The sequence below is a fragment of the Erinaceus europaeus genome, chromosome 12 (genome assembly GCF_950295315.1).
Source record: "Erinaceus europaeus chromosome 12, mEriEur2.1, whole genome shotgun sequence".
Taxonomy (NCBI): Eukaryota; Metazoa; Chordata; class Mammalia; order Eulipotyphla; family Erinaceidae; genus Erinaceus; species Erinaceus europaeus.
The window spans coordinates 32,754,292-32,772,162 of NC_080173.1; the positions used below are offsets into that span (position 1 = coordinate 32,754,292).

Below are 17,871 nucleotides of genomic sequence, written 5' to 3' on the forward strand. Positions count from 1 at the left end.
TTCTGATGTATGACATTCTCACAGGAGTGAAGTGGTATCTCGTTGTTGTCTTTATTTGCATTTCTCTGACAGAGACTTAGAGCATTTTTTCATGTGTTTCTCGGCCTTTTGGATCTCTTCTGTGGTGAATATTCTGTCCATGTCCTCCCCCATTTCTGGATGGGGTTATTTGTTGTCTTGTTGTTGAGTCTGGCAAGCTCTTTATATATGTTGGTTATTAAACTCTTGTCTGATGTATGGCATGTAAAGACCTCCCATTCTGTCAGGGGTCTCTTGGTTTGGGTAGTGGTTTCTTTTGCCGTGAAGAAGCTTTTTAATTTGATGTAGTCCCATAGGTTTATACTTGCCTTAGTCTTCTTTGTAATTGGATTCGTTTCATTGAAGATGTCTTTAAAATTTATGTGGAAAAGAGTTCTGCCAATATTTTCTTCTAAGTTTCTGATAGTTTGTGGTCTAACATCCAAGTCCTTGATGCACATGGAATTTACTTTTGTATTTGGTGAAATACAGTGGTTCAGTTTCATTCTTCTGCATGTTTCAACCCATTGTTTCCAACACCATTTGTTGAAGAGACTCTGCTTTCCCCATTTAATAGTCTGGGCCCCTTTGTCAAAGATTAGATGTCCATAGGTGTGGGGCCTCATTTCTGGACTCTCAATTCTATTCTACTGGTCAGTGTGTCTATTCATGTTCCAGTACCAAGCAGTTTTGATGACAATGGCCCTATAATACAATTTGAGATCTAGAAGTGTGATGCCTCCGGTTCTATTCTTTTTTCTCAAGATTGTTTTGGCAATTCTAGGTCTTTTCTGGTTCCAGATAAACATTTGTAGCATTTGTTCTATTCTCCTAAAAAATGTGCTTGGGATCTTGATGGGGATAGCATTAAATTTGTAGATGGCTCTGGGTACTATATTCATTTTGATGATGTTAATTCTTCCAACCCATGAACATGGAATATCTTTCCACTTCTTTGTGTCTTTTTCAATTTCCTTGAGTAGTGACTCATAATTTTCAGTATACAAGTCTTTCACTTCTTTGGTTAGGTTTACTCCTATTTTATTGTTTTTGTTGCTATAGTAAAAGGAATTGATTTCTGGATTTCAATTTCTTCTAGCTTAGTGTTTGCATAGAGGAATGCCACTGACTTTTGAATGATAATTTTGTAGTCTGACACCTTACTGTATTGCCTGATGATTTCCAGAAGCTTCTTGCTGGATTCCTTAGGTTTTTCTGTGTATACTATCATATCATCTGCAAATAGGGAGAGTTTGACTTCTTCTCTTCCAATCTGTATCCCTTTAATTCCTTGCTCCTGCCTGATTGCTATGGCAAGAACTTCCAACACTATGTTGAATAGTAATGGTGATAGTGGGCAGCCCTGTCTAGTACCTGATCTCAGTGGAAATGCTTCTAGTTTTTCACCATTGAGTATGATGTTGGCTATAGGTTTGCTATATATAGATTCCACTATCTTGAGGAATTTTTCATCTATTCCCATTTTTTGTCATGTTTTGATCATAAAGGGATGTTGTATTTTGTCAAAGGCTTTCTCTGCATCTATTGATATGACCATGTGGTTTTTGGTCTTGCTTTTGTTGATGTGGTGGATCACATTGATTTACGTATATTAAACCAACCTTGCATGCCTGAGATAAACCCCACTTGGTTATGATGAAAAATCTTTTTAATATATTGCTGTATCCAGTTGGCTAGAATTTTGTTCAATATTTTAGCATCTATGTTCATCAGAGATATTGGTCTATAGTTTTCTTTTTTGGTTGTGTCCCTGTCTGCTTTCGGTATCAAGAGTGATGTTAGCTTCAGAGAAGCTGGCAGGGAGTATTCCAGTGTCTTCAGTCTTCTGGAAGACTTTTAAAAGTAGAGGTATTAGTTCTTCTTTGAAGGTTTTGTAGAATTCATTTGTAAAACCATCTGGTCCAGGACTTTTATTTTTGGGGAGATTTTTGATAACTGTTTCAATTTCATTGGCTGTGATGGGCCTGTTCATGTTATCCACTTCCTCTTTACTTAGTTTTGGAAGTTGGTAGGTATCTAGGAAATCATCCATTTCTTCCAGGTTCTCTAGCTTGGTGGCATATAGTTGTTCATAGAAGCCTCGCATGGTATGTTGAATTTCTGTGGTGTCTGTTGTGATATCTCCTCTTTCATTAACTATCCAATTTATTAGGGTCTTCTCCCTTTTTTGTTTTGTGAGTCTGGCTAAAGGTTTGTCGATTTTGTTCACTCTTTCGAAGAACCAACATTTACTTTCATTGATCTTTTGTATGGTTTTCTTATTCTCAATGTTATTGATTTCTGCCTAACTTTAGTGATTTTTGTCCTTCTGGTTGCTTTAGGGTTCCTTTGTTGATCTTCTTCTAGGTCTTTAAGATGTGCAATCAGGCTGTTTATTTGTGCTTTTTCTTGTTTCCTAATGTGTGCTTGTATAGCTATGAACTTCCCTCTCAGTACTGCCTTAGCTGTGTCCCAAATATTTTGATAACTTGTGTCTTCATTTTCATTGAAGTCTCGAAACATTTTGATTTCTTCCTTGATTTCCTCTTTGACCCAGAGGTTGTTAGTAAGTGTACTGTTGAGCTTCCACATTTTGGGACTATTACTAATCTTTTGTTGATTGTTAAGTGTTAGTTTCATTCCACTGTGGTCTGACAAGATGCTTGGGATGATTTCTATGCTCTTGAATTGGCTGATGCTGTCTTTGTGGCCTAACATATGGTCTATCCTTGAGAATGATTCATGTGGATTTGAGTAAAATGTGTATTCCAGTTTCTTGGGATGAATGACTCTGAAAATGTCCAATAGTTCTAGTTTATCTATCTCTTCATTTAGCTCCCTTATGTCTTTATTGATTTTCTGCCTGGATGATCTGTCAAGTTGAGAGAGAGGGGTGTTGAAGTCCCCTACTATAGACTGTGTTGTTATTAGTATATTGCTGTAGCTCTTTCAGTAGACGTTTGATGTATTTAGATGGCTTCTCATTGGGTGCATAGATGTTAATGATTGTTAAGTCCTCTTGATTGACTGATCCTCTGAGCATTAAGTAGTGTCCATTCCTATCTTTTTTAATCTTATTTATTTTAAAGTCTATCATGTCAGATATGAAAATAGCTGTTCCTGCCCCCCCTTTTTTTTTTGTTATGTTTAGAAGTTTCTATTTTAAGGGAGTGATTTTCTAATTTTTAATTTTTTTAAATATTTATTTTTTTATTCCCTTTTGTTGCCCTTGTTTATTGTTGTAATTATTATTGTTGTTGTCGTTGTTGGATAGGACAGAGAGAAATGGAGAGAGGAGGGGAAGACAGAGAGGAGGAGAGAAAGATAAGACACCTGCAGACCTGCTTCATCGCCTGTGAAGCAACTCCCCTGCAGGTGGGGAGCCGGGGTTCGAACCGGGATCCTTATGCTGGTCCTTGTGCTTTGCGCCACCTGCGCTTAACCCGCTGCGCTACAGCCTGACTCCCTCCTGCCCTTTTTTATGGGCCATTGGCTTGTATGATAATTTTCCATCCTTTCACTTTAAGTCTGTGTTTGTCTTGTTGAGTTAGGTGGGTTTCCTGTAGACAGCATATTGTTGGGTTGTATTTTCTGATCCATCTTCCTACTCTGTGCCTTTTAATAGGTGAATTCAGGCCATCGACATTTATTGATATCAAAGATTGAAGATATTTTAACGCCATTCTTGTAGAGTTTGAGAGTGTTCTGATATATGTCCTATTTATGATGGTCTGACTGTTTATAGAAGACCTTTCAGAACTTCTTTCAGGGCAGGCTTGGTGATACTTGATTCCTTCAACTGTTGCTTGTCTGAGAAGGTTTTGATGCCTCCATCTAGTCTGAATGACAGTCTAGCAGGATATAGTATTCTTGGTTGAAAGCCTTTCTCATTGAGCACTCGATAGATATCTTGCCATTCTCTTCTGGCCTGTAGTGTTTGTGTGGAGAAGTCTGCTGCTAATCTTATGGGTTTTCCTCTGTAGGTGACTCTTTTTCTCTTGCAGCCTTCAGGATCCTTTCTTTATTCTTATCCTTTCCATTCTAAAAATGATGTGTCTTGGTGTCTTTAAGTCTGGGTTAATTCTGCTTGGGGCCCCTCTGGGCTTCTTGAATCTTTATGTCTTTGATGTTGTTTAGACTAGAGAAGTTTTCAGCTATTATGGCCTGAAGAATGCTTTCTTTCTCTCCCTTTCTTCCTCTGGTAAGCCAATAATGCGTATATTGTTTCTTTTGAAGTCATCCCATAGGTCTCTGTTGTTGTTTTCAGCATCTCTTAATCTCTTTTTGAGATCTCTTACTTCTTTTTTTAGTTGTCTCTAATTCATCCTCGATCTTGCTAATCCTGTCTTCTGCATCACTGATTCTATTCTCTCTGCCCTCTACTGTTTTCTGGGGTTCAACTGTTTTGTTACCCTGTTCTGATACTGTTTTGGCTTGTTCAGCTAGTTGTGTTCTTAGCTCAGCTATTTCAGCTTTCAGCTCTCTAATAACCTTGAGATAGTGTTTTCTTCCAGAGTCTCATTTGTTGTTCCTGTATTTCTGACTACAATTCTTTCAAACTCTTTACTCACTCCTGTGATTATTTCCTTAGCTAATGTTTGGATGTTGAACTCGTTAGTTTGTGCTTCACCCTTTGGGGGGCTTTTAGCTGGACTGTTGTTCTGCTTAGTTTCTCCAATATTTCTTCTTGTTGGTTTACCCATTTTATGTATTATGTTATGGGTTACCTCTTTTAGTACTTTTCAAATTACTGATCACTATTTCCTGGATTGACTTGTGTCTAAGTAAGGTAATTAAAGGGTTCATAGTGATGGAAGTTAACAGTTGTTTCAATAGTTTTTGGAGCTCAGTGATTTAAAAGCCTCTTTTTTTTTTTTTTTTTTTTTTTACTTCTCTGTAGGCTATGGGAGCCTGAGGGCTTCTAAACTATAAGTAGGCTTCTTATCTTAATCACTGCCTCTTGACAAAGAGATAAGGCAGAGTGTGGCAGAGATAGTCCAGTGGTTATGCAAAGAGACATTCACAGCCCCACAGCTATGCCACCAAGGTATAGGTCTTCTCCTGAGTTTCCTGGTTAGATCTCTGTCCCCAGGTGTCCCTTCCTGCCGCTGCTCCAGATTCTGAGGGCAGTAGCAATGGAGACTCAGAGCTGCACTTGGAGAGTCTTCAGGGAGTCCTCTCCTCCCTTCAGCTGTCCCCTTGTTGGTGGAACAGACTGGAGGTGGTGTCTCAACTGATAAACCGCCAGACTGTTACCATCCACTTAGTCTCTCCCTAGGCTCCTCTCTGTCACCAGCCATGTGTGTTTGCACTCACCGGTGATTTGGTGGGTTCCTGTAGTTCTAGTCCTGTCTTGTTTCAGTCCCAGGTAGTCTCCTTTGGTATTCCTAGTTGATCCGGGAGAGAAGAGGAGAGGAGAGAAACAGATCTGCTGCTGCTCGTAGCCTCGCCTCCGGAAGTCTTAGAGTTCTACTTCTAACAGACTGTCCCCCATCCCCTTGTCTAATTTCAGATAGAGACAGAGCAGAAAAGACAGCAAGAGGAGATACTATGACACCACTTGACCATCCAGCAAGAGGAGACACCATGACACCACTTGACCATCCATCCATGGGGTTTCTGTTGGTGCTGTGCACAGTATTCCCAAGTAAATCCAGAATATCAAAGCTAGGTCCTCATGCATATTAAAATGTGCACTCTACTGTGTGAACTATGCCCTGGCCCCTATTCCCTCTAATTTATAGAGGAGGAACTGGAGAAGACAAATGCCTGACAAATGGTAAAGCCAAGATAACAATATGATCTGCTTAAATTCAAATACCACATTCTTTTCACTTCTAACCTAGTCCCCTGAAGGTAGCACCTTGAATAATTCTTAAATATATCATTATAGGGTTGTTCAAGTCTTAACTACTATGATTAAAATTTCTTAATGACTCTACCACTACCACTGAGTAATCCTACTTTAATCAACCTGGAAATGAATTGAGCAAAACTGGAAGTATTGCTTATGAATAGGCTCATTTATATTCTTGAGAAAAACTGGCACTAACTACAAAATCCCATTTATTTTATTTGAACAAAGTAAATATTGATATTAGACTTTACATTTAAAGAAACTTTTCTGGCCAAGTGAATCACATTTTAACAATAACTATAGTAAAAGGGGTAAAAATTAAAGCAGTAAGTTAAATAAAAGGATAATAAATTTTGAGGAAACAACTCAATGTTTTCTTTTAAACTCTGAAGAACAACAAACATATATAAACACACACACACACACACACACACATATGGTTGCATAAAATGTCATTTGGGTAAAAGACTTAACAATTCAATAGCATAATCAGCACTAAAAATTTCAATGATATTCAACTCAAAATGCACATGGAGAGTAAAGTTATTTTATTAAATCATGCACATCACGTGTGTTAGTGCAAATAGTTTAATCTGTACTCCAGAAATTCTATTGTACTTTATATCTTTACAAAATAGATTTAAAACAATTATTTACTTTAAAAAATGTAATTCTGAAGTTAAGCATTTCAGAACAATATTTGCAATAACCTATATACAAGAGGTACTGGGTACCACTGGCATATTAGCATTCTGTGGTGGAGTGGCTTCCTGCAACAGAAAATGATGAAATGAACTATATATGACAGCATTTTCTACAATTCATTTGTGACTAATTCCTCCATAAATCTAGTAATCCTCCCAATAACAAATCCCAAATATCTTAAAATATAACTTTCAATGTATAAACAATGACTGCCAAACATCACAAGGCAAATTATATCCTAAATTTCTATTTCAACATTTGGCTAGACCTGTGGATTGCCACAGAAAATTCAAACCAATTTACTGACATTCCCTCCTACTCTTCACTGACTGAAAATTTTTAACCATTTGATACTTTAGAATATTGACATAAATAAACTTTATTGACATACCTGTGGTGCTGCACAAAACCATACTAATCTCTCACTTCTGTGTTGTAAATTTTTAACATCAAACAGTGTTCAGGTGCTTCATTGTGCATGGAACACTATTATTCTTGGGAACAGTGCTCATTAACAGAATTTCCCAGTTAACAATAATAAAAAGAAAATAACCATTTGCATACCCAACCAGTAAATCTGTTGGTAGGTAACAACAGTTCACTTCCAACAATAATTAGCTTTGAAGTATCATAACCAAATTAAGTCAGTAAAAGCTTATCTAAAGAGATAATTCTTTCTTCAATTAAACATGCTTGGAGGAAGAGATGATAGAAAAAAATCATGCTTTCTAAAATGTTGTGTATGAGAAAGTAACCTGGCTTAAAAGAAAATATCTCTTTAAATACATGAGTTTTAATAAATTACATTCTAATTGACTCAACAGTTTGGTTTACTACACTGAAATTGTGTAATTACTATGCTTTTGCTCCCAGAAATACTTCAGTTTGCTCAAGAAAATACACACTCTCATGGAAAGTTTTTCAAAGTTGATGTCTTCCACATCGTCGAGTCACATTAAGGCTGAACAAGCGTGCACATATTCCCCCAAATTATCACCAGAACAGAATAGTTTCCAAGTGTATTTCTTAAAAAAAAAAAAAAAAATCCACACAAAGTTATCTCTAAGTCTTGTTCCCAATAGCTCAGTGGTTTTATAACAAGTAAAAATGGCGTAAATATGTAAAAAATATATATATATGCGTATATATTTCAAACTGATAGGCACTGAGCACACAGGGCCTCTCTTCCCATGTATGAATTGCTTGACTGGTTTGGGTAGTTATCAAATCAGAAAAATGAATGATCTGGCCACTATAATTCAGAGTAATATACCCATAAATTTAATGTTATAAATAATTTGGTGTACCAAGAAGCCTACTTTAGGCCACCATAATGTTCAGAATCTCAACACACTAATTTAAAAATTACATGAAAAATTGCAAGCAAGTTATTGCTTACAGTAGAATAAAGTCACAATTTATAGCCTCTTTATAGACAGAAACATCTTATATAATTTAAAGCAATGACCCTATAGCTGTGTTCTTGTACTTCTGCTGTTTTAAGAGGTAAAAAGGAAGAAAATGGTTGTTTGTCCCCAGCATGAATGTGGTGCCAGCTTCTAGAGGGAGGACGGTGTACAGACTCAAGAAACGTTCTCATGGAGAAGCTCTGGCAAGGCCTGGCACGTACAGTACAATGGCTGTCACCGCCACCAGGGCAGCCAACATGGGCATCCAGGGCCAGGGTTTCTGTGTGGAAAGAAACCAAGAATCAGTATCACATTCTTCCCCTCTGCTTTCATACCTATTAGCCCCTTGGTTCCAGAGAGTTCAGAATACTTAACAGAATATTAGAAAATCCTTAACTTTACAAAAAGAATACATGTTAGAAAGAAAAGAAGATGAGGGAGTGCAGTTGTGAGGAGAGCCCCAACAGCAGGAATTCTTTTAGTGGACCATTATGTGTAAGTCTGGTACATTAGGAAAGTCTTAGGGCAGCTTTTAAGTTTGTTACAGTTAAAGCCTATTAATGACCCCCCTGTGCTTAGCCTGTTCTATTTTCTCTGGTACCCCTACATCACAACTAACTGATATCATAGAAACCTGGATTATGTTTCTGCTAAAAATGCTTATTTCTTGATGAAAACCAGACTTGACGGTTGGGTTGGAGGGCATGGTGATCAAGCATAGACGGGCTGCTCCCAGTTAACTTTTAGAGGGCTTTGCAGTATCAAGTTGTTGTGAGTGATAGCTTTATTTTCACTAGAGAAAAGTCTCACTAGTCTTACTAGTGAGAGTCTTACTGAGACTGCTTTTCAAACAATATTCTAACATTGCAGGTCAGGGTTCATATGACACAGCAAAAGTTTATCTTCTTGTAAGTAAGTGCATACTTTGGGGATTGAGACCATGAGTCAATGGTCCACTATGTCAATCTTGTGTCTTTTCATATTTACAGTAAGTGTAAATAAGAACAAGTTGCAACAAAGAAACTATGCTAGAAAGAGAATAGGGAAGAAAGCTGGCTGAAAATTTCAAAGAGGCAAACTCTTCATTTCTCATTCAAATCTGGTTAAACATATAACTGGAAAGGGGATACTAATATTGTATCAATTCATAATTTACTCCAGTACTCTAGAGACAAAAGACTCAGTTAAAGGTAGCTTATTAACAAATGGTTAGGTTGGAATTAATTCATGGTTAGCATTACTACAAAGGAAACAAGACAAAATGTTATATGATTAGTTGATCATTCAGTTCATTCATGACAAAATACATGGCATACTAAATGAAGGGTTTGCATCAGGTAACAAAATACCTGCGTGGTTTGCCATGCACTATATTACAAATATGGCACAAACAGGTGACGGGGACAAACAGACAAGGACTCAACAGCAGTGCTTGTACCTTTCTCTACCACAATGGACCGAAACACCAAAACAGGAAAGCCAGGAATAGGCCGATGAATACGGCTGGGACAGGCTGTAATATGGAAGGCTAAAGAAGGGAAGGGACATTAAAATCATTTTATGCTATTAAAAATCAGATAAGATGATTTAGGCCCCAGAAGGGTTATGGGGGTGAAGCGGTGAGAAAGACTAAAGTATAGTATTCAAGTTTTACAGTGATTCAGATATTTTAAAGACATCTAACACAATCCAGATGTATAAGCTAGCACACAAGCAGTTTAATAGGAATAACTGAAGGGAATGGGCAATGTGATTGTCCCTAAGGCCCTATTAAAATGTAGCTAATTAAGGCAGAGCAATGACAGCACCTCACCAACTAAAACTCTGCTTGAGAGTAGATTTATTTTGCTCCATATCCAGAATCCAATCTTTAACACTGTGCTTGCTCCTTTGCAAATGGAGTTTATCTCTCTATACAATACCCCTACACATACTTTTTAAATAAAATATTTTGTTCCAGATAGCACTACATTTAAAGTTTAAAAATAAATGATTTGTGGTATGTGCTAAACCAAGCAAGAGATCTAACATAAGAATGATAAAAGTTTATTAAATAGACAGGCACCTGAGTCTCAGAGCTCCCAGGTATGTTATTAGAATATAATTATTTTATTTTATGATTTGTTTTTTTATTGCTACTAGGGTTATTGCTAGGGATTGGTGCCTGCACAATGAATCTTCCACTCCTGACAGTCCTTTATCCCCCCTTTATTTGATAGGACAGAGAGAAATTGAGAAGGGTGGGGGAGAAAAGGAGGGAGTGAGACAGAGAGACACCTGCAGTACTTGTTTCCCCCCTGCAAATGGAGACCAGGGGCCCTAACCCAGGTTCTTTAACACAATGGTGTGTGCTCTCAAATGAGTGTGCCCAGCCCCCAGAATATAATTTTTAAAATTGGAAAGAAATTACTATATCGATTGCTAATACATAGTAATATTTTAATATTATATGTCCAATATCAAGTAAAAGGAAATTCACCCATAAACTATTGGTATCATTATAAATAATAGCAAGGTTCTTAGTAGTATAGGGGGATTCATTCTGATTATGTTAGATGTCTTCAGAGGTTACTTCAGTAGAAAGTGGACTCAAATTCCAGAATTACAGGGATATGAACTAACATAAAATAAAAGCAGAGAGAAATTACCAAGCCATTAAGATCTGATTTCAGAAGAGTTTTATAATCTATATTCTTTAAATAAATACAATCTATTTTTCTTTAGAATAAAGCTTCCACATCCAACTTTATCAACTTCAAAAAGGCTTCCACCTAAGCAGTGAACTTTTTTTTTTTTTTAACTCAAAAATGCTTTCTAAAGCTAAAGCAAAGGACAGCTGGACATAACTCATAAGCATTCTGTGTGCAACTCTGTGTAACTGGATGGCCATGCAATGTTTTGTATTTGTGCTGCAAGTTAAGCAGAGTGCCTTCCTTCATAGGAAGTGTGTGACTCACACCAACTGCAGTGTCCAAGCCATGACAGGGGTCTGAAATAAGTCAGAGCACAACCAACCACACTGAACATCTATCAGTTAGGGCCCACAAAGGCAATGATAACCAAAACATACAAGACAACATTTATTTAGTATAACATCTTTTTAGAGACCATTTGTCTTTCCAGTAAATAAAAAGCAAACCAAACTAGTATGATTAAGCTCAATTCATACTCAAATGTTCTAATTTCTCTCTCTCTCCCTCTTTCTCTCTCTCTCTCTCTCTCTCTCACACACACACACACACACACACACACACACACACACGCCTCTATAGAAACTCACCAAATTTTATCTTAATAGTTAGAGGAGGCCAAAAAGACAGCAGTATTTAGGAATGTGCCCTAGTGAGAATATTATTAGTATAAAGAGAAAATCATAATTAAGTTTCTGTTCTTTGATACAGTCAACTGCTAAGGAGGTGGGTCCCTGATGGTATAAAACTTCATTTCCCAGAAAGGGAAGAAAAACAAGAGTCAGATGGCATTTTAGTGATAGAACTTCAGATCCATCTGGGGGAAGCTGATGGTCCCTAGGTAAATTAAGTTTCTTACAAACAAGGCTTATCCTTAAGGTAGTCTTCAGGCTCTTCTAAAGTTAAAGGGGCAAATTCTTGCTCAAATTTTTGACACATCATGATTCCATCAAAGAACATAATGAAAAAAAAAAAAAGAACATAATGAAAAGTTTAGTTCAGATGTACTAGAAGTCTCAATTTCTCAAATTTGTGATAAAGTCCTCTTTAAAAAAGTCAATTTTAGGGCTCTCACCTGTCTCTCAAACAAAACTAAGTCAAGCTTGCAAAGACTTACATTATTTCCTTTGTCTCGAAGCAGCTTCAAGTTGTCTTTACATTGTTTGAGCTCATCTGTGATAGACTGCTTTTCCTGCTCAGTCATTTCAAACTTCAACTTCAGTTCTGAGAGTACAGTCTGTGTCTTTTCATACTAAAGGCAAAGAAAAAAGAGTGTGCAGACTCAACATGCGTACGATGTTATGGTTCTAGTCAGGTTTAGTCACCTGCAACACCAGCCTTTTTTGTTTTGAGGATAAGAATCATTTGTACTAGTAATAAGTCTTTAATATTAACTTTATTCTATGTGAAATATTTCTGGGCCTGGAATTTTTTTAAAAAATGAAGAAAAGCCACTATTTTCTTATCGGTTTCTAATCTCAAAGGACTATTCTCCCCTGCCCTCTACTGATTTAGAAGAGAAAAGTAAAAGTTTAAACTGAGCAAAAGAAAGTAAGTGAAGAAAAACTCTATATACTAATTAAATGACATGGTTAGGAAGTCTGTTTTACATCCTGGTTAAGCAGTGTCAGTTAAGTTATATTGGTCTGGAAGTAAAAAATACCCATTGCCAATGGGCCTCCCTCTACCTAGCAATGTGAAGTATAATAGTGTATTGGAAAAGTGAATTTTCTAGGTAAATGAAATAAAGAAATATATCTAAGTACCAACTACCCTGATGAGGAATTTTTATCTCTGTAATTGAAACATAAATATCAATTAAAATAATTTAAATATTTGTTTTTGATAGATATTTTTCATAGTGAATCATGCTACTTTCTGCTCTGGAAAAGTTTACTCTATACAATGTGACGTTCAAATGCACTATCTACCCACTGGACATAGCTGAGGCCAACGTAAAACACAGTGTGATCTTCTGCTAATTTAATACCCTGAGAGGCAGGAATTCTAAATTGGTTTCATTTCTAGATAGCGCATCTTACATGCAAGTTGGACTCCCAGTCAAAGAGCAGAGACTGTTCTGCTGCTGGCTGTGCCTTTGCCTCGGCCTCTGCTGTCCTCCTATGCCATCTCTGAAGGTTTAGAAGGAAGACAGAAAGACAGGGACTGAGTACAAAATACATACACCATAGGTCTGGCATACCAGGAAAGTTCCTCTTCTCTAAACACAGCTCACAAGGATGAAAAGTCTCTCATTACTTCCTGCCTCTAGTCTAGAAATTCTTCAGGACACTTTCATATAATAATGCTTTTGAATAATGGGGTGATTAATTAGGAACTCATCATTATTCATTCTAAGATGTATAAAAGGATACACATATATAAAAACATTAGACAGAAAAGGTGGAGGTAGAGTATTAAATTTAGTAGAGAGATCACCAGAAAATAAGAACTTTTGGGTATAGAGGGAGGTAAAATATGAAAGAAACTCCTTGCTGCCTAACAGCACTGCCAGAACAAATCAAAAATAAATGCCAGGGAATGAATTAGGAAGTAAAATTCAGGAACATCTTGACAGATTTCCTTGGTGAGGCCTGTGGATATTCTTCCAGAAAACAGAAGATCCTCAGCAAGCTGCCAAAGCAAATTCAATGTACCTAGACTGGTCTTTGCACCTTAGAACACAATCAATTCACAATGATTTGATTCTTGAAGAAAATTAGAAGATGCTTAGCAGACTGATATTTGTTCTTATTTTAGTTTTCTGTCATTCTTATAGCCACCCCAGCCTTTTCACAAAAGTTTTAATCACTTCTCCATTCTAGAAGTTATGAAACAGAAGATGCACTATTTATGTATACATGTGAGAGGGATGGAAAAGACTGGTTCCAGGGATAGATGGATGGCAAAGTCAAATTTTCCTGAGTCAGTCTTTGCTATGAAAAGACTGTTTATGTCCAGTACTTCATGCATTCTTAAATTAGTGTGTGTTTTCTTTTTTAAGTCAATTACAAAGATGATGAAACACTGTTTTCTTCTAATACGGAAGATTACAATTTACTTTTCTCATGAACTTTTTATAGAATGCTTAAATAAAAGCTGTCACATATGTAAAATTTAAGTATATGAACAACAATCAGCTGCAGGCTTAGTTTCTACACCTTGCTTGGACTATCACCCTTGCTCTCTCTTACTTTTGAACTCAAGAGATGAGAAATAAACTCAGTTCTGAGTAAGAGCAAAAATCATCACCAACACCTGGGTTCTCCTTCACAAAAATAACTATATCTGAGTTTGTATAGCTTATATCTTGGCATATCACAGTGCTGAAAATGCATAATTAAGATACTGTCCACATTCTATCATAGAAGAGAAAGGAGAACATGGGGAAAGGTTGAGAAGAAATATATGTGCATTAATAAAAGATAGCAATTGATTTGCAGTGGATCACACAGATTAAGAACTTCATTAAAGAATATTCTTGTTATAGACTAGCACCCAACACATTGACATCTGGACAAACAGAAAGAGAAGCAATTTCACATTACAAAGGAGTATGATGACTACACATAATTTCACAATGGAAAACACTGAACAAGAAAATAGAAAAGAAACATATTGACAAGATCAGACATTTTTTTTTTAAATGTGCTGCATTTAATGCAATCCAAAGGCTATCAACAATTTAGGAGTTGTGACAACATGCCACTGCCATCTGTGGAAACAGAGCATTTTGCACTGATTACTCAGTGACTAAAAACAGGCAAGCAAATAATGCAACAAAATGGCTTAATGCATTCACAGTACATACAGTAGAATCAACTTCCAATCACAATATTCTTCCCAGATTTTGAAAGAATATAGCATATGGACTGGAAGGACACAAAGTGCTTACAGTATTATACACTAAGAGATTTACTTTGGCACAAAATCTGTGTTCCAACTAAATAAGATGAGATTTCTCTCAAAACATATGTCCTTAGCAAGAATATAAAATGAACATATTACAAAAGCAGTATGTCCACATATAAATTAAAAAATGTTACAGTTATTATTTTTTTTCTTTAGAAACAGACATGAAGACAGAACAACAGTAATTACTTTTCCAAGTTCAGGATACTACAAGGAAAGAAAATGCAAAGAAAAAGTGCACTGATTAAACAGATCTTATAAAACCAATTTTAGGAAAATTCATCAAAAGAAAAAGTTGTCTTCAACTTCTTTCAACTTATAATGAATCCTTTATTTCAGAGTCTACCACAGGGATAGTCCCTGACCAGTAGATGGCACTGCCTAATGCCTTCTCTATCCCTATGCTAATGCCTTCTCTATCCCTAAACTGGCTAGGAGTCAATGCAGGAAGCAGCATAAGGCCAGTAAGAATGAACAAAGCGCTGACTACCTTGACTGTCATTTTCAAGACTTTTGCTCAGGAGAGTGGGTGGGGGTTTCCACTCCAAAGTCAACCCTTTCCATCTTTAACATGATTAAAAAAAAAAAGTCATTTAAGTCAAGTTTTAAGCAAAATGACATGAAAAGTGAGCGTGCATATTTGTGAAGGAAGTGAGGGAAGTAAACAGTTCCAGAACATGGATATCCTACCTCGCTATGAGAGTATTAAGTGGCTTTTTAGATCAGCTGCATCTGAGTAGTTTAGATAGCATTATAATATAATCTAGTTTGATTTCCAAAGTATTCTAAATTAAATATGATATCACTTTTGAAAGACAATGAATTGATCCAATATAAAAGGCTTTTCATATATGTCAACAAACTAGCAGAGAAAAAAGTCTTAATGCAATTTTGCATAATCATGTTACTGAGAAAATCCTACTGATGGATTCTTTATATATGGACCTTGGGACACAGCTAAATATCATCAAGCAAAGATGTTCTAAGTATCAACTTTGTGACAGGTAATATGACTTTGACTTCCTATTACTTCTAACTAGCATGAATATTTGATTTGCTTTTGGCTTTGAGTCCAAGCATAATTGGGCTCATAATGTCTTTTCGCTTTACCTCTTTTTGTACATCCTTTGCTTGGTTTTCAGCCTTACAGAGAAGAGTTTTTAAATCAGCTGAATCCCGAAGATGCTGTTCTTTTAAGGATCCCACTTGATTCTCAAGCTCTTTCCTGGATATCTGAAGGATGCTGAGATCACTGGTAAGCTCTAAACTCTGCTGCTGAGAACTGCAATAAAAAACATAACAGATAGTTAATTCATGTAGACAACTATACACAGAAGTCCAATTTTATATACATTTCTTTTTTTCTTTAATTTTTACTAATTTATTATTGGACAGAGACAGAGAAAAATTGAGTAGAAAGGGAAGATAGAGGAGAGAGATAGAGAGACATCTGCAGTCCCGCTTTACACTCGTGAAGCTTTTCCCCTGCAGGTAGGGACCAGGGGCTTGAACCTGGGTCCTTGCACACTGTAATGTGTGCACTCCACCAGGTGCACCACCATTTGGTCCTTCGTATACATTTCTTAAAATAGGAATGAAGTGTTATTTCAGAGGAAGAAAGAAAAGCATTAACAAGAATAAGATATTTTCAATATATAAAAAGCACAGTACACTTAAAAAAGCTTAAAGTTGTGGCTTATTTCCAAGTCATCAAATATACAGAAAGACTAAAAATTTAAAACCAGAAGTAAAAAGTAATTGTGTATTTCTTTTTTTATTTTATTTTATTTTATTTTTTATTTTATTTATTCCCTTTTGTGGCCCTTGTTGTTTTATTGTTGTAGTTATTATTATTGCTGCTGTCATCGTTGTTGGATAGGACAGAGAGAAATGGAGAGAGGAGGGGAAGGCAGAGAGGAGGAGAGAAAGACAGACACCTGCAGACCTGCTTCACCGCCTGTGAAGCGACTCCCCTGCAGGTGGGGAGCCGGGGCTCGAACCGGGATCCTTATGCCGGTCCTTGTGCTTTGCGCCACCTGCGCTTAACCCGCTGCGCTACAGCCCGACTCCCTGTGTATTTCTTTATATCATAAAATATTAACTATATTTCTAATGAAGGGGACAGGAACACAGAATTTTGGTGGTGGGAATGGTAACTGTACACCTGTTATAATTTTGCAAACTAATATTAAATCACTAATGAAAGAGTGTAAAAATATTAACTACATCATAAAAAGATTCTATGTAGGTTTCCTACAGGAAAAGAACACCTCATATTTCAACTATTTTCTTCTATGTTTAAATATCTGTAAATAGGATGGGAGACAGAAATTCAAAGCCTACAAACTGCAGTCAACTCAAGTAAAGATAGATCTACTCAATTGAGAAGACATACCAGGTCAGGGGGAAAACATAGGACAAAGAACTAGGAGGTTGAATTCTTTTTATATATATATTTATTTTCCCTTTTTGTTGCCCTTGTTGTTTTTCATTGTTGTTGTTATTGATGTTGTTAGATAGGTCAGAGAGAAATGGAGAGAGGAGGGGAAGAAATGGAGAGAGGAGGGGAAGACAGATAGATACCTGCAGATGGGCTTCACTGCTTGTGAAGCGACTTCCCTGCGGAGCCGGGGGCTCGAACCGGGATCCTTAAGCCAGTCCTTGCGCTTTGCGCCACGAGCACTTAATCCGCTGCACTACCACCCAGCTCTTAGGAGGCTGAATTCTAATCACCTTTATATCCATGAATTCTGAACTTCAGTTCTACCTCAATTTATTTGTGGGAAGATGAGCATGTCACTTATCTGGTGCAACTGTATTCACTGAATAATAAGCATTTCATAGATTTATGTCAGGCACATCTTATAGAGACACAAGTCAACATAAGGAAAGTCTCAATGCCCAACAAGAGGGTTGAACAAGAGGGTTCAACAGTTTTGAAGGCGGTTTTTGGGCTTAAATCCTATGATTACTTTTATAGCACAGTGTAAAAAAAAAAATCCAGTTTACACCAGGAAAATAGCTTGACTGGCATGAAAAGGAATTCTTTTTTTTTTTAAATATTTCCTTTTGTTGCCCTTGTTGTTTTATTGTTATAGTTATTATTGTTGGATAGGACAGAGAGAAATGGAGAGAGGAGAGAAAGACAGAGAAGGGGAGAGAAAGATAGACACCTGCAGACCTGCTTCACCGCCTGTGAAGTGACTCCCCTGCAGGTGGGGAGCCGGGGGCTTGAACCGGGATCCTTATGCCGGCCATTGCCCTTTGCGTCAGCTGCATT

At 36.9% G+C, this 17,871-nt stretch overlaps 1 protein-coding gene across 36 annotated transcripts in view; it reads right to left on the reverse strand.

The window, feature by feature from the left end:
- Window positions 1-6,408: 6,408 nt before the first annotated feature.
- The window catches only part of SLMAP (sarcolemma associated protein), a 148,472-nt gene continuing 137,009 nt past the window's right edge, over window positions 6,409-17,871 (reverse strand). For 15 of the 36 annotated variants that reach the window (XM_060203036.1, XM_060203032.1, XM_060203058.1 and 12 more), the window contains 4 exons: window positions 15,702-15,873; window positions 12,722-12,811; window positions 11,797-11,931; window positions 6,409-8,269 (listed from right to left, as the gene is read on the reverse strand). In XM_060203036.1, coding sequence (XP_060059019.1) covers window positions 8,177-8,269; window positions 11,797-11,931; window positions 12,722-12,811; window positions 15,702-15,873 — 490 coding nt within the window. In that variant the 3' untranslated portion in view covers window positions 6,409-8,176. Of the gene's footprint in view, window positions 8,270-9,427; window positions 9,518-11,796; window positions 11,932-12,721; window positions 12,812-15,701; window positions 15,874-17,871 lie in introns of all 36 variants that reach the window. The other 21 variants (XM_060203064.1, XM_060203060.1, XM_060203061.1 and 18 more) reach the window with 3 other exon arrangements.